At 47.1% G+C, this 24,171-nt stretch overlaps 1 protein-coding gene across 5 annotated transcripts in view; it reads left to right on the top strand.

Annotated features, from left to right (window-relative positions):
- ccdc141 (coiled-coil domain containing 141) overlaps positions 1-24,171 on the top strand; it is a 112,179-nt gene that overhangs the window by 61,169 nt on the left and 26,839 nt on the right. For all 5 annotated transcript variants that reach the window (XM_060928947.1, XM_060928945.1, XM_060928944.1 and 2 more), the window contains 3 exons: positions 111-299; positions 9,002-9,163; positions 10,446-10,586. In XM_060928947.1, the coding sequence (XP_060784930.1) occupies positions 111-299; positions 9,002-9,163; positions 10,446-10,586 (492 nt within the window). The remainder of the gene's footprint in view (positions 1-110; positions 300-9,001; positions 9,164-10,445; positions 10,587-24,171) is intronic.

The raw sequence follows: 24,171 nt of genomic DNA, 5'->3' as shown, positions 1-24,171 counted from the left end.
CTACACACATTCCTGATGTTTTTGCAGTGGTGGCTCAGATTAAGTGCAGAATTTATTGTCCTATTATGTAATATTTATATTCTCTCTACGTCTTTTCATTTTTATCCTAGCAACTGAACGCTGAAGTAGAATTCCTGGTTAAGATGTCGGAGCTGCTGTCACTGAAAGGAATCCCAATGAAAGAGAAAAATGAGAGGGTCAGCGAGCTTCTCCTGGTGCACCAGCGTGTGAGGGATAAAATCCGCCAGTACGACACTGTTCTCAGCATGGCTGTCAAATTCCATCATGTTTATCAAGAGGTAATGTCATGGTTCATCGATCTCCCACAGTTTTCCATTAGTGTCACCTAACAGCAGCACTAAACAGAATATACTTAAATGCCATCAAGGGTATTACAAAAGGATGGAAAAAAACCACTATCACACTGTTTTTCAGAGTCTTAGACAGGTTTATTGAATTCAGGAAAAAAATATTCAAAGAAAAAAATGCAATTTTGTTTTCTAATCAAATATTTAGTGTATTGTATTCAAACTACTCATCCATAAAATAAATGTCTCCAACCCATGTGTATTATTTCTATGTTTAATGCTCAGTTGTGTCTCATGCACTAAAGCAGCGTGAAGCTTTTCAGTCGTCTAAGGAGTTTTGAAATGTCTGTGTAGGTCTGCCAAAATAAAAAGTATTGCGCAACTTTCTTATATTAATTAATCTTTAAGGTACCATAGTCCCAGTTTACCAAAAGGATCACCGGGAGGATCCTCCAGATCTACTCAATAGAATGGAAAACGAGGGTTATGTATATAACCGCGGTTCTATGAGTTTCGGATGACCGCCAGAGGCGGTGCTTTCAGCACATGGATATCCATCACACGAACGTGCAGGTCGAGTAATAGTAACAACAAAGTCACGTGTGACCTGGGTGACGTCACCCCGTGACCCCGGCATAAAAGACCGGTAAACCCAGGAAGTGACCTCTTGGCAAATCTTCTCGTGTACACTCCGAGTGACTGCCAAGCTCTGGCGGTCATCCGAAACTCATAGAACCGCGGTTATATACATAACCCTCATTCTATTTCGTTTCTACTGACCGCCAGAGGCGGTGCTTTCAGCACATGGATGACTAATACCAACCAGGTCATGAGGAGTGCCTACCCGTACCCAGTGCTGCTGCGACGGGCCTGGAATGACAGCCGTCGCCACAGGATTATGTGGGACGACATTAAGACGGTAAAACCTGGTGAAGGTGCAGCTGGAAGCCCAGGAGGCTGCGCTGCATATGTCTGAAAGGGGCACGCCCTTCAGTGATGCCCATGAGGCCACCACGCCCCGTGCAGAGTGCGCCCTGACAGCCGGAGGAATTGGGAAGCCACTGTGCCTGTAGGCATGTAATATGGCCTCGACTATCCACTTGGATAGCCTCTGCTTAGAGAGCGCCAGACCCCTCGTTGGTCCTGTGTGGCACAGAAACAGGGCGTCACTCCTACGGAAGCCCTCTGTACGCGACACGTACACCCTGAGGGCGCGAACTGGGCACAAAAGTTCCGACCTCTCACCATGGCCCGCCTCGAATGCCGCAAGGCTAAGGGGCTGGTTGACGAAGGTAGCAGAGAGGGTCTTCGGGAGGAAAGAGGGGTTAGGCCACAGGGTGACCCCACTGTCGCCGGAGTGCCACTGCAGGCACTCCCCACTGACTGACAGCGCGTGTAGTTCCCCGACGCGCCTCGTCGATGTAATGGCCAGAAGAAAAGCAGTCTTCAGGGAGAGCCATGAAATGTCTGCCGTGAGCAGGGGCTCAGAACGGTGCGTCGCAGAGGGCCTGCAGCACCAATGAAGGTCCCATGTGGGTACCCGGCTCCGTCGGGGGGGTCTCAACCGGAGAGCACCCTTCAAGAAACGTGCCACCAAGGCGTGGGACCCCACGGTCCTTCCCCCAACTCTGGCATGCTGAGCAGAGATGGCAGCTGCATAGACCTTGATGGTGGCAGGGGTAAGACCCTTATCAAAGCAGAGACTGGCGGAACAGTCGAATGGTCGGCAGGGGGCAGCATGTAGGCTCCTCCCCCCGAGTTAAGCACCAGTTGGAGAAAAGCCTCCATCTGTTGGCATAGAGGGCATTGGTGGGGGGTGCCCGAGAGCTTGCAATGGTGTTGACCACTGCCGGCTCACAAGGACCTCGCAGGGGGTCCGGCCCTTCAGCGGCCATACCCAGAGCTGCAGACGGGCTGGATCCGGGTGCCAGATCTGCCCTCCCAGCTGTGATAGGTCAGTCCTCACTGGCAGGCACCAGGGGTCGCCGTTCAGAAGTTGCAGCAACTTGGGAACCACACTCGGCCCAGCCACCGGGGGGGTGACAAGCAGCAGCCCGTGGTGGTCCATCGCAACCCTGTGTAGGGTTGGCACGATCAGCAGCAGAGGGGGGGGGGGCATACAGCAGTTGCCTCGGCCAAGCATGCGCCAGCGCATCCTGGCCCAGGGGACTGGGGCCGTGGAGGCTGAACCACAGAGGGCAGTGTGTCAACTCCTGGCAGGCAAAGAGGTCCACCTCTGCCCTGCCAAAACGTTTCCAGATGGCGAGAACCACCGCTGGGTTGAGTCTCCATTCCCCGGGATCGGGGTCCTGGCGGGACAGCAGATCTGCTGCCCTGTTGGCAGTGCCTGGCAAGTACATGGCACGCAGGCTCAAGAGATGTCGATGGGCCCACCGCAGAAGTTGGCCAGCCACTTTCAAGCACTGGAGGGACTTTGTGCCTCCCTGGTGGTTGATGTAGTACACTACCGTAGCGTTGTCCATCCGCACCAGAACGTGTCTGCCGGTCAGGCCTGGGAGGAAGTGCTGTAGGCCGAGGAACACAGCCCGTAGCTCCAGCACGTTGATGTGCTGCGCCCGTGCAGCACCGGGTGGAGGTGGAGACCGTTGAACCACCTCTGAAGCGGCGTAAGTCCAGAAGTCCCAGCGGGACCAGAGAGGAGGCTGCCGTAAGCATGCCCAGCAGGCGCTGAAAGGTCTTCAGGGCGAGTGACCTACCCCGTCCGAAGCGGCCAAGCAGTAGGCGGATGTTGTGGATCCTGGTCTGGGAGGGAGTTACCATCAACGACCTTGAATCCAGGTGCATGCCCAAGAAAGTCGTCTCCTGGCTGGGCACCAGCGAGCTCTTCTTGTAATTCACCCTGAGCCCCAGCTCTACGACATGCGAGAGCACAGTCGCGATGTTGGTGCGGGCCTGAGCTGCTGACCGTGAACAGACGAGCCAGTCGTCCAGGTAAGGCAGGACACGCAAACCCCTTGCCTGAAGTAGTGCCGCTGCCGCTGCCGCACACCCGGTGAACACACGGGGTGCCAGCGATATCCCAAAGGGCAGAACATTGAACTCGAAAGCCTGGCCCTCGAAGGCAAACCGCAGGAACTGCCTGTGGTGTGGCACAATGGGAGCATGGAAGTAGGCGTCTTTCAGGTTGAAGGTGACAAACCAGTCGCCCGCCTGGATGTGGTGTAAGACATCCACTGTACGCAGCATGCGGAATCTCATGGTCCTCAAGTGGGAATTGAGGGACCTCAGGTCGAGGATCGGGCGTATACCGCCATCCTTCGGAACCAGAAAATACCTGGAGTAGAACCCACCTTGCTGTCTCTGCCTGTCGACGGGAGAGACTGCTCCTTTCTCCAGGAGGGTGGCGATTTCCTGCCGGGGGACGAGGGACTTCCCCGGATGGCTCACGGTGGTATGTTTGACCCCATGAAACGTGGTGGATGGCGGCAGAACTGGATGCGGTAACCCTCGGTGAGGGTCACCAGCACCCAGGGGTCAACGCTCTCCAGCTTTGGAGCTGTTCGCTGGAAAAGCGGCCGACCGCCGGCGCACTGATGTCAGCGCCGTCCAGAGCGCCCCCGTCGGTCACCATGGGGGCGACGAGGAGCAGACTGGGTGTAGGGGGCGGCACCGCGGGTCCGGGAGGTGGTGGGGCGGCGAAAGTCATCAACCCGTCTGGTCTCCTGGCGGGTGCGTGGCCGAGACAGAGTCGGTGTGGGCCCCCTGAAGGACTGGGCAGCATTGCCATGGTGGTGGGCCTGGCGGGGGCCAGCGAACTGCTGTTACGCCTAGATGATCTGGGCACTCCGATCCAGGGCTTGCTGAGTGGCTTCGCCAAACAGCTCCCCGGGGACAACAGGGAGAGAGTGCAGCACACGCCGGTCGGGCTCGGCCAGAGGGGACTGTGCCCGCCATATCTGCTGGCGGCCGAGGGTATGATACGACATCAGCCGGCCCAGTTCCCGCGACGAGTAGGCAAAGGCCTGGAGCCGCGTCACACAGCTCCCGTGATGCCGCGCTCGTCCCCTCCAGCGTCTGGGGGTCCATGACACCTGGCTGGCAGAAGGGAACTTAAATAGGGCGAGAACGCTCCAAGTAAGTAGCCCAAAATAAACTATCAGGCGGAAATAAAAAATAAACGACCGGGCGAACACACCCGTGGTCGGGAATATTAACAAGGATGGCGCCGTGCGCTACAGAACTGATAAACAGCGGCGAGAAACACCGCTTTAATTTAAATGAATGAAAACCGCTTACCTGAGCGACAACAAACCGGCCTCCAGCAGCGAGGACACGCCTCGGAGGGCTAGTCAGCTAACTCCACCGAGCGAGAGCGCTCAGCTTAACGGAGTAACAAACAATACGAATATAACACACAAGACAGCCGGCCCGTGAGCAGGCCGGAGACAAGGCTACACAAAACAAGCGGTTGATAATATTAACAAGGATAGGCACTGTGCGCCACAGAACTGATAAACAGCGGTGAGAAACACCGCTTTAATTTAAATGAATGAAAGCCGCTTCTCAATGTTGGGCATCTGCAGGAGGCCATAGGTAGGGGTGTCCTGCATTGCCGCCAGGGCCCTGCAGTCACTAGGGAGGTGGGAAGGCATCTAGGGTCCGCCCAACACCTCTGTAACTCCTCGATGTATGAGGCCGAGGGCGGAACAGACAACGAGGGAGGCTATGTGGGACCTCTGAAGAAAGCGCTCTGATGCTGGGCCACCGGGGCGTGTCCAACCCCAGACGGGCCAATGCAGCCCTCAGCGTTGGCTGGATGGATGAGCATCCGCCTTCCGACGCTGCCACGGTGCCATGGCTGGTGGCCTGGGAACCGGCCGGAGAGGTGGAGCCGTGACCATCGGACCCACCGCAGTCAAAGCTCTCCGAAGCCCGGATCGACAGTTCATCCAGGCCGCGTGCATCAACGGCCGGTGACAGAAGCGGTGGTGATGGTGAACAGTCGGGCTGCCAGGCAGAAGGGGTGGCTGCGGGAACACTGCCCCCTGTGGCGGAGGCTGAAGATTCGCCAGCAGGGCCTTCATCTCCTCCAGCTCGGTGGACATCACCTCCACCTTCTGAGCCAAATCGCCCGAGCGCTTCTTTTTCGCCTTAGAAGCGAAGACGTGTGGGGGAGCCCACGGCGCTTGCTGGGCCCCGCTGCTGCAGCCGACACCGTGTCCTGTCCCCCCGAGGCCCGGGGGATGTCAGACGGAGAATCCAGCCGAGCCAGCCTGGCGGTCCGCGCAGCCACGCTCAGGCACATGCAGTCTGCGCAGGCCATGTCCGTCAGCCCCTGCCGCAGGTGATCAATACCCAGGCGTGAGGGGCACTCGCGGTGGCCGTCCTCCGGTTCGAGGGGGACCAGCAGTTGGCGCAGCGAGAGAAGAGGTCCATGACGCCTGGCTGGCAGAAGGGAACTTAAAAAATAGGTCGAGAACACCCCAAGTAAGCAGCCCAAAATAAACAATCAGGCGGTAATGAAAAACGACCGGGCGAACACACCCGTGGTCGGGAATATTAACAAGGATAGGCGCCGTGCGCCACAGCACTGATAAACAGCGGCGAGAAGCACCGCTTTAATTTAAATGAATGAAAACCGCTTACCTGAACGAAAGCAAGCCGGCCTTCAGCGGCGAGGACACGCCTCGGAGGGCTAGTCAGCTAGCTCCACCGAGCGAGAGCGCTCAGCTTAACGGAGTAACAGCAATACAAATACAACACACAAGACAGCCGGCCCGTGAGCAGGCCGGAGACAAGACTACACAAAGCAAAGCGGTTGATAATGTTAACAAGGATAGGCGCCGTGTGCCACAGAACTGATAACAGCGGCGAGAAACGCCGCTTTAGTTTAAATGAATGAAAACCGCTTACCTGGGCGACAACAAGCCAGCCTCCAGCGGCGAGGACACCGCCCCGGAGGGCTAGTCAGCTAACTCCACCGAGCGAGAGCGCTCAGCTTAACGGAGTAACAATACGAATACAACACACAAGACCGCCGGCCTGTGAGCAGGCCGGAGACAAGGCTACACGAAATAAGGCGGTTAATAATATTAACAAAGATAGGCGCAGTGCGCCACAGAACTGATAAACAGCGGCGAGAAACACTGCTTTAAATTAAATAAATGAAAACCGCTTACCTGAATGAGGACAAGCCGGCCTCCAGCGGTGAGGACGCCGCCCCGGAGGACTAATCAGCTAACTCCACCGAGCGAGAGCGCTCAGCTTAACGGAGTAACAAACAATACAACACACAAGACCGCCGGCCTGTGAGCAGGCCGGAGACAAGGCTACACAAAATAAGGCGGTTAATAATATTAACAAAGATAGGCGCAGTGCGCCACAGAACTGATAACCAGCGGCGAGAAACACCGCTTTAAATTAAATGAATGAAAACCGCTTACCTGAATGAAGACAAGCCGGCCTCCAGCGGTGAGGACACCGCCCCGGAGGACTAATCAGCTAACTCCACCGAGCGAGAGCGCTCAGCTTAACGGAGTAATAAATCAATACGAATACAACACACAAGACAGCCGGCCTGTGAACAGGCCGGCGGCGAGGCTACACAAAACAAGGTGGTTAATAACATTAACAAGGATAGGCGCCGAGCGCCGCAGAACTGATAAACAGCGGCGAGAGGAACGCCGCTTTAATTTAAATAAATGAAACCCGCTTACCTGAAGCGAAAACAAGCCGGCCTCCAGCGGTGAGGACACCGCCCCGGAGGGCTAATCAGCTAACTCCACCGAGCGAGAGCGCTCAGCTTACGGAGTAATAAATCAATACGAATATAACGACAACAAGAAAAGAGTTGGTGGACTTAACGCAGTTTCTTGGAGGGTGCATAAGCACAGCCCCAACCCTACGGGTAACGAAACTACCACAGCGCTTTGTCCAAATTTCAATCCAACTCGCAACCTGCAAACGCGAGATGATGTAAGAGGTCACTTCCTGGGTTTACCGGTCTTTTATGCCGGGGTCACGGGGTGACGTCACCCAGGTCACACGTGACTTTGTTGTTACTATTACTCGACCTGCACGTTCGTGTGATGGATATCCATGTGCTGAAAGCACCGCCTCTGGCAGTCAGTAGAAACGAAATAGAACTGTATTTTCCTTGGCAGAGTTGAAAAAGAAGAGTTCAAATCATGCATATGCAAAAGAGGGTAGTAAAATCAGGCCAATTCTAAAATCCTGGAGTGTTTCCTAACAGTCCAGACTCATCAATATTCATACCCCAAAATTTGCATACACCAGCCCACGTTCTAGCCCAGGCTTTATGACTTCCACTTCTGGCCCAGTGGCTGAATAACCAGTAGCTCTGTCTTAAAGTTCATTTGGGATCAATAAAGTGTCAAATCTGTCAATCATGGACCTGCACAGCTGAGACTTCAACAGTTCTGCAGGTATTGTGAAGAACAAAACAACACACTCAATGATTGAATCACTAGCCATCCTCCCTGGAATAACGTAACCCCAAGCTGAAGAGCTCCTGCAAGATATCGTGGAACGTGAGCTTCAGAGACATGGCTTTGGACCGGATTGAGCTCCAAAACCTCAGGAGCTTATCTCTGCAAAAATAATCTGGACTTTGCATGCTTACCTGCAAAAATTCTCAGAAGAAACTCACCAGCCGTCCTCCCAGAACAAAGCAATGCCAAATTGGAGAGCTCACGAGAGACACTATGGAGTGTTTGCATGCACTTTGGCGACATTTGACCAGCTCTTCCTGGCAACTTCTCTCCAGCTTGTGCTCACTCAGCAACAAAATGGTCGAATTGAATCTGCTGGTAAGAATAACAAAGGGCTTTTCAGCTGCTTTCTGCTTCAGTGAGACTTGGTGAAATGAAACTGCTCCGAAAGCTGTGGTGGAGCTCCCCAGCTTTCACTGTGCAAAGAGTGGACCATGACCCCACTCTCAGTCAGAAAACCAAAGGTGGAGATAACTAGCTGTGTGATTTTTATCCACTTTTTGATGATTGAAGCCAGATCCTCTCAAATTGAAAGTTTCATAGTTGGCTAAGAACTTTAATTTATTTTGTGTTGTTGAGATCAAAAGCAAGTCGCTAATACAGGTAACAGTAGCTACTAGCAAGCTCCAAGTAGCTAGTATAGTTAACTGGACAGTATGATGACCTAGCTGATGTACACAGGGAATCATTTTAGTTTCCTGCTTGTGTCCCATTCAAAGAATGTTGTGTTGTCAGATACATGTACGGTCATGTCAGCACCGGCTGATGCTTCTGAGCAGCACTTCTGGGTCATATTTCCGGACTGCGTTTCCCAGAAAAACTCAGCAGTCCATGGACAATCATGCTGTTGTGACAAGCACCAGCTGCAAACCAGCCAATCAGAGCAGAGCTCATCAGCATATTAATGAGCCCACCAAAAATGGGAATAGAGCCCGTTTCATTCTCGGGCCAAATCATAGGGTTGTAAATGGACGTCTGAAATTAAATCTGGACATTTTTTGCCCTGACCAAAGTCACATACCTTCTATTTAGACATCAGAGAACGATTTTAAAATGCTGAATAAATGCATTTTATGGCACCTTTTACATTTTTAATTACTACGTGAAGTGTGCTACACAAATAAATTTGTAATGGGCTTTAGAAGTAATGAAGCTCTTCGTGTTTTGAATCAGTAGTGCTGAGTGTTTTGAATTACAAAACCAGATTTTCCTGATCCTCAGCTGGACAGCCTGTTAAAGGCCGAGCCATTGAAGGGATCGAGTGATCCAACTCAGGCCAAGATCCAGCTCAGCCAGCACCAGGAGCGACAGAACCACATCACGCAGCTTTACACACTGGCCGTCTCTCTCGCAGCTGAGATCACCAGCACTGTCCAGCAACCGGTGAGACGTGGACATGAACATGTTTGAGAACAGAATGTGACTGACTACTGATTACTAATTCAATTAAAGTGCTTTGGTTTGACTTTCATTGGGAGATGATACCATGAGCACCATCTGGTGAGGAATAGAAGTGATTTTACAACACTTCCTGCCACAGGAGTCCCAAACTGGAACACCATTCATTACACCAACACACAGTACAGTCCATATTCACTGACGTTTATTTGTGAGTTGTTCATGCTTCTGCTCCCTTTTTTTTATAGATTACAAAATATTTTTTAATGGTGCCGACTTTCAAAGATGCTCCTTTTGCTAAGAACGAATGGCTAGTATAAGTCAAGTAGCCCTTTATTAGCTTATTATCCTAATTAGCTTTACTTAATTGTCATTCGAATTAGCAGTTTTAGGTTAACTTTTCTCAGGGTTTTATGATTATGAGCTTTATACTGTAATAATTAAGTTATTCCATGAAATCGAGTCGTGCATGAGCTGATCGCGGCTATAATCCATGTGCGATGAAATTGAGTGGAATAACTGTTTTATTCTATCCACATTCACTAGATTTTGAGAAACAGAGCATTTTTATTTTTTGCAAATTCAATAAATAAGAATCCATGCATCTTTGTACAAAATCTTTGTACAAAACATCCGACAAAATCATTTCCAATGAGACTGTAAACAAACCGGCGAAATGACGAGAGCAATTTGTGAAAAATGTGGTGATGATAATTCTTGACAAATAATAAAAAAAAAGATATGTTCTTACCATCAAATACTTTTATTCCACATTTTCTTGCTTTTTTTTCGTATTTTTGGGGTCTTCTTTAGGGTTTTTTGGTGGTTCGCAAACCAACTTAAAGGTGCATTACTGCCACCAACTGGGCTGGAGTGTGGAACAGGAGATACTGGGTGGGGGGGGGACTATATTCTTTTAGCTATTTCTGTTTCTTTTAAATACTTGATGATAATTTTTGGGGTTTTGTTTTCGAATAGAGTTTTTATTTCGTCCTCGATTGGTTCAGTAACACGCTCCGCCATTTTGTTTTTCTCTCCTCATGGTATATGAGCTAATATCCTAGTAGTAGAATAGCCAATCAGGGTGCACGATTGCTCATATCCATTGAATGTGAATAGAATATGTATTTCCTTATCCATTATGAGTGAATAGGCTTGATAATTTTAAAAAAATCTGTCAATACATTGACTTTTTTTGACAAAGCCTTCTGTTTAGTGGACATTTTCTGATGAATGTCTAAATGAGCGTTTGTCTCTCTGGCTTCAGCAAATGTTGGTGTTCTCGGTTCAGGAGAAGATGGAGCGCCTACGACAGGGCAGTGTGATCTGGGCCTCTCAGGCCAGCCGGTGTGAGGAGAACCTGATAAGCAACATGCACTACTGTATGTTTAAAGAGGAGATCGGCGAGGTGAGGAGATCCGCATTTATACAAACTTGTCATTCCTTACTAGAGGTGAACTGGATCGCGTCAGTTACTGGGTTGAATCCCAGGACTGACATTCTGGTTGGGTTGTCGATGCAGTATTTCTAGATCACTAGGCTGCTGTTATCGCATAACCCTTAATGTAGTGGTGAGTTTTTAAGTCTCTGATACTCTTGACTCATTTTTCCTGAAGACGGACAAGTAAACATGCTCGTCAAAAATAGGTTATGGTTACAAAACTGTGGCTCTATGAACCCTGTTTATCCCCAGTTGCTATCTGGTACTGCAAAATAAACATCTTCGCAAGTGAAAATATCTTTAATATCTTAAAACGTGGGCGGCACGGTGGTGTAGTGGTTAGCGCTGTTGCCTCACAGCAAGAAGGTCCGGGTTCGAGCCCCGTGGCCGGCGAGGGCCTTTCTGTGTGGAGTTTGCATGTTCTCCCCGTGTCCGCGTGGGTTTCCTCCGGGTGCTCCGGTTTCCCCCACAGTCCAAAGACATGCAGGTTAGGTTAACTGGTGGCTCTAAATTGACCGTAGGTGTGAATGTGAGTGTGAATGGTTGTCTGTGTCTATGGTGGTGTTTACATTAGACCGTATCAGCGGATCATCAGATTAACATTTTAAAAACGATTCGCGTGCACACAGCAACGCCAATACACGGATACGCTCGGCTCCGCAGGCATCCTGCGCTCCAAATCACTCCGCCCTGAACAGCGAGTGCCCTCTGGAGGGTGCGCACTCCGGCCCTGCGCAGCTCACAGAGCGCACGAGTGAAGCGCACGAGCAGTGATTCGGGACTGAGCCGCTGTGTGTGTGATCTCAGTGCATGTCGGGCATGCGCGTCACTTACCACTTGCAAGTGGAAGGATGGCAAGCCTAAAGACAATCACAACTACACAATGGGCAGTATTTGCATCAGTATTTGCAGTATTTTCATACTTTTATACTCTTTAATGAAAGGTGATACAAGGCGGAAGTCCGCGCCGTTTTTCAGCAGTCGCGTCACATGACCAACGCCAGCGAATCAGGAAGGTGGATGTCACAGTGACGTTGTCCAATGACGACGCCAGCTAGAGCTCAGCACAGCGTATCCGTGTATTCTCAATGTTTACACAGCACCGGACCACACACGATCTAGATTGAATACGTGGACCCTGGTGGATTCCCGTTTCCCGGCGTTTCCAGGCGTTTTAATGTAAACGGACAGTGCATCCGCGAAGAAAACGAGACAGATACGGTCTAATGTAAACTTGGCCTATGTGTCAGCCCTGTGATGACCTGGCGACTTGTCCAGGGTGAACCCCGCCTTTCGCCCGTAGTCAGCTGGGATAGGATCCAGCTCGCCTGCGACCCTGTAGAACAGGATAAAGCGGCTACAGATAATGAGATGAGATGAGAACTTAAAACGTGTCTATTTCATATTATAAGATGACGGTAAACCCAATACCAGATGATTAAAACATATAGTACCAGTTAGAAGTTTGGACACACCTTCAAGTTCAATGTTTTATCTTTTTTATTAATTAAAAGATACTTCCTGTCTTAAAGTAATGATGGAAAAAGTAATACATAAAGAAGGCAAGAAACTCGTCCACTAATGACCTTTTGACGAGACACAGCTGCTAATTGAAAAGTATTCCAGGTGACTCCCTCATGAAGCTGGTTAAGAGAATAAGTGTACAAAGAGTCATCAAGGGGAACGCTGGATACACTGAGGAATCTAAAATATCAACCATTTTGGGTTTTTTGAACATCATTTTTTTTTTGTTTGTTTACCGCATAATTCCATGTATTACACAGACACGAGTGTTTTAGTGTGAAATACACCACTCATATTTTTCATCTGAGCTCCATCTGGGACATGGAGAACCAAAACCGGGACATAAATCTCTATCTGTCACTTATGATGAAACTGATGAGTTGTTTTGATAAATTTAGGGACTTTTTGTTTGTGAATGTGTCGATATAATAAAAAGAAAATCACATGTTGGCTTGAAGATATGAAGTTTATCTTCTCGTGTTGAAAAACTTTCATTTTTCAAATGAAATCCATCGCAGATCTGAGTGACATATTTAAATAATATTGTCTGGCTTTTTTTCGTGGTCTATCAGATATATTCCATTCAGCGAGCATGATACTGAACAAGTCGAAGACGAGTCTCGCTGAATGGAATATATCTGATAGACTGCAAAAAAAAAAAAAGCCAGACAATATTATTATTATTATTATTATTATTATTATAATACATACACATTCCTTTCGGGTGTTCAACACGTCTTTCTTCAAAATTCTCTCAAAATCTTACATATTTAACGAAGCAAACCTGGTGGCCATGTTTGTTTACAGATTGTCACAGTCACTCGCTAGTGCAGAAGTTTTCCATCTCCAATGTGTGACGTCATGTTGTCTTGCCAACCGTGCAATATCGTAAACCATATTCAACGCTCATTCTCCATTGGGTAGAGTGACGTAATACACATAGGATAAGCGATATGCTAACAATATTGCATGCTATCAAACCAAATGAATGAAACCCGCTAGAAGGGAATAGAACACGTTTTTATTCCATCGAAAAAGTGTCCTGTATGGATAATAATTCCTGATATTTCACTCCGATGACGTCACTCCCAGTGTTTTCCCGCTAACTAGACGTGCGTTGTCAAAATGGTGAACCGGTTCAAAATTAAAATTCTTTTGATTAACTTGTGCATTTTTGTTGTGGATGTGTCCGTATAATCTAGAGAACATTCCACGGTGGCGCGAAGATATGAAGTTTATCTTCTCTTGTTGAAGAATATATCCATTCACCATTTGAAGATAAACTTCATGTCTTTGCGCAACTGTGTAATATCTTCTATAAATTTAGTAAATAGGTTTTAGTAATCTTGTATTTGGTTTTACTCATCATATAATAGGAAATACTAGGAAAAAAGGCTATATTCGAGATATTTTCACTTGCTACGATGTTATTTTTTGCAGTTTGTAATGCCGCTCGTGTTTGTGAATAATCTCAGGTTATTGTAGTAAAATGGTTAGCTTTTACTCGTCCTGCCTCGTCTCACCAGTCATACAGTATTTAACGCTTCTCCAGTCTGACTGCTCCTTACTGCCCAAAATGACAGTTCTCATTGGGCATGAATCAATAATAAGTTAAATATCTCAGCTCTGGACCTGTGCTGGAGATTCAGAGGTTTGTTCCACTGTCTTGCGGCCCCCGAGTTATTTTTAGAGTGTTTCTGTTTAGTCTGTCGGCTCGGAGGCTTTTTCTGTCCTGACTGCCATTTGTCCTTCAGCACTCTCGAGAGCAATGAGGACTTCCTCCTTATCGGTCGCTGATCAATCCTCCAAAAATAATCCAAAGCCTGAGGTTGTATTAAAAACCTATTGAAGAAATGAACACATTCACTTTCCTTTCTCCTGCTCGAAACTTATATATATTATATATCATCTAATATTTTAAGAAATTGGTAGAAATGCCTTATAGTTCCTCAGTCTTGTGAGAATATTATGTAGCTTGTGAGATCTGAAAATATCTTCACCCAGCTGATTTTCAGCACCTTGTAGTTTCAGGTGTGGTTCGATTCCCATCTGAGATTACAATCAGAATGCAGAATTGTATGTGGGTCGTTCTACTTACAGTAAGTGGTGCAAAATTCAGAGTTGGTCAAGTGAGACATTTTTAAAATTCTTTTACATTTGTGTTGGACAGGAAGTAACATGTATAAATTGATTACGCACACACTAAAGACTTTTGATGCATTTTACCATTGTACATCAAGAGCGTCTGCGAAATGCTGTGTAATGTCGTGTAGATGTAAATATTGGAAATGAAAGCTGAAATTATGATCTGTTCTCTTATTAATGGAATGTAAGTTTGGTCAAAACTGAAATTTTGTTAAAAGTATGCAGAAAAAAAATGCAATAAAGGCAATTAATAATAATAATAATAATATTATTATTATTATTATTATTATTATTATTATTATTATTATTAATAATACATTTTTAATTAACCATTAAATTGATGATTTTCTCTAGCTTGGGGATAGTTTCAGCTTTTATTTCATTCCAAAAATATTTTTATTCCACATTCTAGTCTTAACTTCAACATAACATTTATTCTCTTTTATTTTCTTTCTTTTTTTTCCCTCAAAAAAAAGCCATTGATATTTATTAATTATTCAAATACGTTTTATTTTTGTCTAAAAAAGGGCATAGGGGAGAGTGGGGTAAGATGAGCCACTTTTTACTTATGTTGTCCTGGAGGGAAGGAAAAATTACACAGAAATAGAACAAAAACATATACTTTACTTTGACAAGCAAAAAACAGTTTTTGTGTTAAAAAAAAAAAACTTACCACTTCTCCCATGTGCTTCTCTCCATCACAGCAAGATGGAAATGATGGGTGCTTCCTGAATTTATGGTCACATGACAAGACATGTACATGGTTACCTAGATACAAGGGGTGGGTCAACTTACCCACTGACTCATCTTACCTCACTCTCCCCTACACATAATTTTCTTTTAATTATTTATCAAAATTGAGAGTATATATATAATTTATTTTATTTATTTTTACCTGTGATTTTGTGTGCTCAGTAGGGGATGTGCGACACTTGATAGAAAAGAACGTACACCTTCAGTATGGGTTGTATTCAGTCACGTGACTTTTGCTTGCGAGTTTACTTCCAGTGAATGAAGTGGTGGTCAGGCAAAGAGCTAGTGAAACTGTCTCTGACTATTTTCACAGTCTAGAGGCCAACGCACGGTCAAGATACCTTCAGAAAGTTGCTCTTTGCAATGGGATTAGATCCTTACATGCTAGTAAAGAAGGATTTTTCCTACAATTTAGAAAATTATCCATCCATTGAGTTCCCCGACATTTCAAACTACCTGGTGCTGCAGACATCATTCTACATGGACACACAGGTGAAAACCTGGAAGAGCATGGAGGAGAACAACTGTTTATATGTGGCTGGGTTAAAGATCTGGGGATCAGGACACTACAAGATAAATCCTGTATCGTTTTTACCCGGGTAAGGAGGAATTTCTGGGCTTTTTGTACGCGTTTTTGCGATGGCTGCTAGGATGCTACAAGTTTTAGTATCGGGTGAAAACAAACCCCAGCCACTCGACTCTCAATCCTCCTGCTCTTCTCTCCAGATAAATCATTCACAGAGATCCACATAAACCCCTTTAAAGTCCTGGGGATTGGTGAAACAGGACGGAGAAGTTATTACAGCTTTCTGTAACTGCACAGCCGGGGAAGCAGTTTCGTGCCGTTCACTCGTGAGCTCTGCTTTTGTGTTTCCATGGATCGTCTCGATGATCGTCTCTCTAGTTCAGTGTAGGAGCCCAAGCTACATCACCATCCCTGTAAAGATCGCTCGGACATCATGATAAAGTGAGAACATACTCGTTAGTTTAGTTTACAATATGGTGACCGCAATCAAACAGTAAACAGAAACACATGAAGTCTGAAGCGTCTCCTGAACTTCAAAACATCACAAAATAACGGAAAATGGTGAGAAAAGTGATTTGTGAATCCAAACTAAATAAATCGGAGGAGTATATAAACCTTTCATGAAGTGATCACTGCAAACTCGAGCGTTCTTCGACTCGGCTCCCTTTGATTGCAGTGAAAGGTTTAAGAGCCACCTTTCTTGTCTTCTTTTAGTAAAATCCTTTGCTCTTTCACCCTTTATCACTTCACGGGGAACCCAGAAGAAACTTTTAGCAGTTTCACAGTTTGATCGATTCGAACAGCGCAAAACAACGCAAGCGTCTGGCATTTTAATGACTAGTGAGGCGCCCCAGTGATACTGTAGTAGCACTTTGTGAACAGTGAGCTCAGCTGACCACCACTTCATGTCTTGCATATCTAATGAGGTGGATGTGATGTCAGATGGAAGCCCCCTTATTGGAATCAAATTAGATTAGATTAGATAAAACTTTATTGATCCCTTTGGGAGGGTTCCCTCAGGAAAATTAAGATTCCAGCAGCATCATTACAGATAAACAGAGAAAAGAAATAGAGAAAAACTTCTAGATAAATTAAGTATTTACATATACAAATATAAAAGAATAAGATATGGGGAAGAGAGGAAGGGGGGAGGGGGGGCAGCAGGAGAGATATTGCACTTTATATTGCACATTGTCCGGTATTGCTTATTGTCAGGCTAGGCTACTGCTCCTTCCCTTCCCATCCTCTGTCCTCCTGTTCCCCCCCCCCCCCCCCCCCCCCCCCCCCCCAGAGAGGAGTTGTACAGTCTGATGGCATGAGGGACAAAGGAGTTTTTAAGTCTGTTCGTCCTGCACTTGGGAAGGAGCATTCTGTCACTGAACAGGCTCCTCTGGTTGCTGATGACGGTGTGCAGAGGGTGACTGGCATCATCCATGATGTTCAGTAGTTTGTCCATAGACCTCTTCTCTGCCACCGTCACCAGAGTGTCCAGCCTCATGCCGACCACAGAGCCGGCCTGCCTGATCAGTTTGTCCAGCCTGGATGCGTCCTTCTTGGATGTGCTGCCCCCCCCCTCAGCACACCACGGTGTAAAACAAGACACTGGTGACCACAGACTGATAGAACATCCACAGCAGTTTCCTGCAGATGTTAAAGGACCGCAGCCTCCTAAGGAAGTATAGCCTGCTCTGTCCCTTCCTGTATAAGTGTTTGGTGTTGCAAGTCCAGTCCAGCTTGCTGTCCAGCCACAGCCCGAGGTACTTGTGGGAATCCACAGCCTTCACCTCGACTCCCTCGATCAGAACTGGTCGTGACCTTGGTCTGGACCTCCCAAAGTCAATGACCAGCTCCTTGGTCTTCGAGGTGTTGAGCTGCAGATGGTTCCTGTTGCACCACACAGCAAAGTCCCTCACCAGGCTCCTATACTCCTCCTCTCTGTTGTCACTGATACACCCAACGATGGCTGTGTCATCAGCAAACTTCTGAATGTGACACAGCTCCAAGTTATAGCACAAGTCCGCGGTGTACAGGGTGAAGAGAAGAGGGGCCAGCACCGTGCCCTGGGGTGCTCGGGTGCTGCTAATCACAGTGTCAGACGTGATGTCCTTCAGCCTGATGTACTGCGGCCTGTCAGTGAAGTAGCTGGAGATCCAGGTGACCAGGCAGGGGTCCACTCGCATCCTGTTCAGTTTGTCCTGAAGCAATAGGGGCTGGATGGTGTTGAAGGCACTCGAGAAGTCCAAGAAAAGGATCCTCACTGTGCCATTTCCCTTATCCAGATGCGAGTGGGCACGGTGTAGCAGGTAGAGGATGGTGTCTTCCACACCGACACCTGCCCGGTACGCAAACTGCAGACAGTCCTGGGCATGTTGTACCTGGGGTCTGAGGAGGCTGAGGAAGAGCCGCTCCAACGTCTTCATCAGATGTGAAGTGAGTGCCACCGGTCGGAAGTTGTTCAGCTCGCTGGGCCGATTCTTTTTGGGAACTGGAATGATACATGATGCTTCCAGAGGATGGGCACTCTCCCCAGCTTCAGGCTAAGGTTGAAGATGCGTTGGAGTGGTTCACCCAGTTCAGCAGCACAGGTCTTCAGTAGTCAGGGACACACCTTGTCTGGGCCTGCTGCTTTCCTGGGGTGAAGCTTCCTCAGTTGACCTCTGACCTGGTCTGCAGTAATGCATGGAGGAGTCTGTGTTGAGGTGGGGGAGGAGGGGGCTGCTGTGATAACTGGGGGGAGGTGTGTTGAGGGAAGAAGGAGAGATGGCTGCAGTGAGGGAAGAGGGTAAGGGGGACGTGGGCTGGTTGAACCAATTTGAAAAAGTCATTCAACTCATTTGCCCCCTCTCCACTGTCCCCTCAACGACTCTGGTCTTTGTATTGTGGCCTGTGATGGTTTTCACACCTTCCCAGACCTCCCTCATGCTGTTCTCCTTCAGCTTCTGCTCCACCTTTCTCCTGTAGCTGTCCTTAGCTTCCCTCATGCAGCGTTTCACCTCCTGCTGTGCTGCTTTCATTGCCTCCCTATCCCTGCTCCTGAAGGCGGCCTTCTTCCTGTTGAGGACAGCTTTGACTTCCTATGTTACCCATGGCTTGTTATTAGGGTAACACCGTACAGTCTTGGCGGGGGAGACCACGTCTGCACAGAAGTTAAGGTAATCTGTCAGGCAGACACCTCTATGGTCCTCACAATGTGGGCTAAGCAGCACATCCCAGTCCGTGATGTCATAACAGTCCCTGAGGGCATCTTCCATTTCAGGGGACCACCTCCTGATGGAACTAGTTGTTGCAGGCTGCCTTCGAACCAGGGGGATGTATTTCGGCTGTAGAAGAACCAGGTTGTGGTCAGACTTCCCTAATGGGGGGAGGGGTGTGACTCCGTATGCATCCCTCACATTAGCATACAGCAAGTCAATTGTCCTGTTGTTCCTTGTTGGACAATCCACAGCCTGGTAAAAAGCAGCCAAAGTAGAGTCCAAAGTAGCGTGATTAAAGTCCCCAGAAATGATGATAAATACCTCAGGGTGCTGTGTCTGCAGCCTTGCTGTGACAGAGTGAATCCTCTCACATGCAGCGGCTGCGGCTGCCCTCGGAGGGATGTAAACACAGATGGTGATCACGTGACTGAACTCCCTCGGCAGATAATATGGCCGCAGGTTAACGGCTAGCAGCTCCAAGTCTGGGCAACATAAAACTGTCTTTATGGAGATGTGTCCTGGGTTACACCAGCGGTTGTTAACATAAATGATGAGTCCCCCACCTTTGCTTTTCCCGCATGTGTTAGTGTCTCTGTTGGCTCTCACGGCAGTGAATCCCCGCAGGTCCACGTTAGCATCCGGTACAAGGTGTGTTAGCCATGTCTCCGTAAAGATAAATAAACTGCTCTCCCGGTAAATCCGCTGGTTGTTCAGAGCGGAAAGCTCGTCGACTTTATTTGGCAGCGAGTTCACATTCCCCATAATAACGGAGGGAATGGATGGTTTGTAGCGCCGCCGGTTGTCCACTAGCCTAGCCTTTAGCTTAGCTCCAGCCTTGCATCCCCTGGGTTTCCTAAAAGGAACCTTCATCCACAGCTGCCAAAACCTGGGAAATGTACTAATTCATTATCTAGTTGTACTAAATTTGATGTTTAGAATATTATTTCAACTTCCCATTTAAGGTTGGTTGGTTTAAATAAAATAAATCATTGGGTGGTGTGTGTGTGTGTGTGTGTGTGGGGGGGGGGTGATGTTTTACTACACTTCTGTAGAATGACCTATATATCACAGGTCCTCAATCTCACTCGCTCACAGCTCCGACATTTTTTCCTGGCTCCAGATTGACCTGACTCAGTTGTTCCAGCCCTTATGAGCTTGAGATTTTTCTCCCTCGGATCTGTTCAGAGTAAATTAATGAAGTGGCTGAGGCTTGAGAACTTCTTCTGGTCTGTATCCACATTTGTATCCATAGTGGTCCATTTATAAATGTGTATTTGTCTCCCTCTTGTGGGAGCCATCTAAAGTCTCTTGATCTCGTGCATCAGTGTTTATGGGGAAAGTTGGTCTCAGATGCAGAGATCCTCATGTTGGCCGCAGCTCTTAATCTTTTTGTTCTGACTCACTGATCAGCTGCATGATGTTGATCCGATATCAGAGGAAAACACACTGCTGCCTTTTCACAAGTAGTTCGGGTTGGATCATCTCTCTTGAGCTCTGTGAAAATGAGACATGCCACACATGTTCCTCTTGGAACCTAAAAACCTTGAGTTGAATTGAATCTGTAGAAAATGATCCCAGAGGACAGATGGCTTTTTTTTTAACCATATAGCTGCCAGTTACTGAGTTGTTTAATCATTATCTTACTCGAACACATCTGAGTATCTTTAGAACAAAATAATTTACTGATGAGTTGAATCAAACATGGACCAGTATTAGTTAATTATGTAACAACTTCTTTTTTGTTTATAAAAGCACAATATGTAGTGTAGTAGTCCTTGGTTAAATTATACATTTCTTAAAAGACACATTTCATTCATTTATTGATATAGAATGAAGAGTAAAGCAGTAGTAGTAGTGTTGCCGAAAGCCATGTTGCTCTCATGATGCCCAATACAGAGTGGTGATGTCACCATGTGTGCTCAGGTCATGTGACATTTATTCTTCATTAATCATGCTCTGGGTTAGTCTTAGGGTGCCATAATAAAGTCGTGGGACAGAAGTGTGTCTGTTTTGCTCCCAGATCTATTTGGATATCTGTATCAAGTGTGTTTGAAGTGGACCTGGAATTGTTAGATTTATAACACAAGTTTGACTTCGTTGTACGTCCTGGAATTAAATCATCAGTGTTTACACTTGCATTGCTAATTTTTTGTTTGCTTTATTAACCAGAGATTTCTTCCATCCCACCTGATTTATCCGTCACACGTGACTCAGCAGCGATTCATTACTTGTTGGCATGACAGCATGGTGTCGTGTCGTATCTGTCATGCTAATGTAGCTGACACATGCTCATAAATATGCATGAGTAAACATGCTGAAAATTGTTGGTGTACCAGGCGCTCCTGTCAGTCAGTGCAGACTCTCTCTCCCTCTGACACCACACACACACACACACACACACACACACACACACACACACACAAAATTATCATTAATATGTTTTTTGTGGTTATAACTGAGCCTGGAAGAATGGTTCCATTTTTTTTTTTTTCACCTGGAGAATAATCTCTTCTCATTATCTGTATCCGCTTTATCCTGTTCTACAGGGTCGCAGGCGAGCTGGAGCCTATCCCAGCTGACTACGGGCGAAAGGCGGGGTTCACCCTGGACAAGTCGCCAGGTCATCACAGGGCTGACACATAGACACAGACAACCATTCACACTCACATTCACACCTACGCTCAATTTAGAGTCACCAGTTAACCTAACCTGCATGTCTTTGGACTGTGGGGGAAACCGGAGCACCCGGAGGAAACCCACGCGGACACGGGGAGAACATGCAAACTCCACACAGAAAGGCCCTCGCCGGCCACGGGGCTCGAACCCGGACCTTCTTGCTGTGAGGCGACAGCGCTAACCGCTACACCACCGTGCCGCCCCTGGAGAATAATAATATGCTGTTTAATTTATATTTATAGCACAGTGCAGTTGATTTGGTCAAAGTGTGGCTTAGTTTTGTGTAACAGTAGGACAGACTGTCGCCCCGTCTGTGACATATGATGGGTTAATATTAACATGCTCCAATACATTATTGTTACTGTCTTAACAGCTCCACATCCTCTATAACGAATAATAAACAGATTTTTTTTTTAAAATTGTTGTTCAACAAAGAAAAACCAGTCAGGGTCCGGTGACTGTGTCATGGTGTTTTGCAGAGTTTCCCAGCACAGGAAAAAGGGGTGGGGTGGGTGGGGTGGGCTCTAACTAGCATAAGTGTTAATGGGGAGGGAGAGAAAGAAGGGGTGGGAGAGCTTTAACAAGTGTTAAGGGAGGGAGGGATATGGGAGAGGGAAGGGGAGGTAAAAAGGGAGAGGGAAAGAGAAAAGGAGGGGGTGGGGAGAGCTCTCACTAGCATTAGTAATGAGAGAGAGAGAGAGAAACTCAGCCAGAGAAATGACTACTTTTATAAAATGAAGAGCTCAGTTTCAGGAACATGACACTGTTTACATTCAGCTCAGTCACCGAGCGCAGGGGTTTCAAAGTGTGGGCGAGTCGGCCCCCCTCAGAGCGCAAATAAACAACAGCGCCCCCAACCACAATTTTTGTTGTTGCTATACTTAATGTTCCATTCGTATTTTAAAAAATGGTTGTTGTACACATTTTTTTTTTTACACATTTTAAACATCTGTGCTTTTTTTTTTTTTTTTAAACATCTTGTTTCACACATTTTAAACATCTCATAGCATCGTTAGCGAGCACCTCTTGGCAGACAGCACACTGTGGCAGTGGAGCATCTTCAGATCCAGTCCATGAAAATCCAAACTTTAAATAATCGTGGTCATACTTCCTTCTTTTTTTTGCTTGGCCCAGACTCTGTCTCCTCACTCACTGTAGCTTTAGGTACCAAAAATCCATCCATTTTGTCTCTGATAAAGGCTAGCTGAAGTTCACTAAATGTCCGCAATAGTAACTTATTCTGGTTTATTTTTCCTCACGTTGCGCCCCCCTGAAGAACTCTGGCACCCCCTAGGGGAGGTGCGCCCCACACTTTGAAAAGCCCTGACCTCGTGCTCACTCACACTCTCTCATATATATATTCTTTCCTTGCCTTTTGCTCCTTCTCTTTCTTTTACTTCTCCCATGTTCTCTGATGGCTCTCTATGGGCAGCACGGTGGTGTAGTGGTCATCACTGCTGCCTCACAGCAAGAAGGTCCTGGTTCGAGCCCAGCGGCCAGCGAGGGCCTTTCTGTATAGGGTTTGCATGTTCTCTCCCCGTGTCTGCGTGGATTTCCTCTGGGTGCTCTGGTTTCCCTCACAGTCCAAAGACGTGCTGTTCGGTTAACATGAAGCAGTCAGGGCCTGAGGTTGGGCTGAGGTGCCCTTGAGCGAGGCCCCTAACCCCCAACTGCTCCCCGGGCACTGTAGCATAGCTGCCCACTGCTCTGGGTGTGTGTGTGTGTGTGTGTGTGTGTTCACTGCTTCAGATGGGTTAAATACAGAGGAGGAATTTCACTGTGCTCGAGTCTGTGCTTGAGTGTACGTGTGACAAATAAAAAGCTTGGCTCTATCTATCACCACCTCTTCTTCACACTCATTAATGTTCATCTTATTTCCTCTTCGCCTGTCTTTTTTCCACCTCTCTCTTTCCTCTTCTCAGTCCTGACCTCATTGTGTCAATCAGTATCTTTTTCTAATCCGACTCTCTCGCCCACTATTCCTTTCCTTCTACCTTCACTTTTCCTTCTCTCTTACTCCCCTGTTTGTCTTTTCCTTGTTCTTTCTCTCCTTTTGCTCACCTTTCTTGTATTTATCATGCTCAGTCTTTCATTCTTTTTCACTCTCTTGCTGTTTCTCTTCTCTCTCACTTTCCGTCTGATTTTGTCACTCTTTCTCTTTTTCATCTTCCTGATATATTTTTGTCTTCTCCCTGTTCTCATCGCCTTTAAGGCAAGTTTTGGCAGCAGTACTTTAAATGGCCTTTATAAAATACTTTTTTTCTTCTTCTTCCAGAATCTCCTCCAGTTGTTTAAACTGGTTAATCCTCGTGATTCCACTGCACTATTGAACTGCTGATTATGATTCATCAGAAGGTGATGATTCATGTCTGACAGCAGTTCTCGCTGAAATCATCGTGTACAGATGTAACGTTAGGAATGAAATAGAATTCCCCCAGAATCAGGCTGCTATAATTAACATGGGATAACATGAGCTATCAGACAAGTAGCACAGTGACACGGTGCAAAATCAATAAATACAGACGATACAGTGTGAAGGAGGCAATAAGGAAAAGAATAAGCACGACAGGAAACTAAAAAGAAAAACTTCCCTGATGATGATGTCAGTGGTCCTGAGCAGCAGTATGGGCACACAAAGTGACTGGTGTGTGGATTATTAAATATTATGCCTCTTGTTATTGAAATGAAATGAAATGTGCCCATTAGACTGCATTCTGTCCCTCATTCTGAGGGC

This window comes from Neoarius graeffei, chromosome 9 (assembly GCF_027579695.1).
Source record: "Neoarius graeffei isolate fNeoGra1 chromosome 9, fNeoGra1.pri, whole genome shotgun sequence".
NCBI lineage: Eukaryota > Metazoa > Chordata > Actinopteri > Siluriformes > Ariidae > Neoarius > Neoarius graeffei.
Note: the sequence above shows the minus strand (reverse complement) of the source record. Positions and strands in the feature narration are given on the sequence as shown.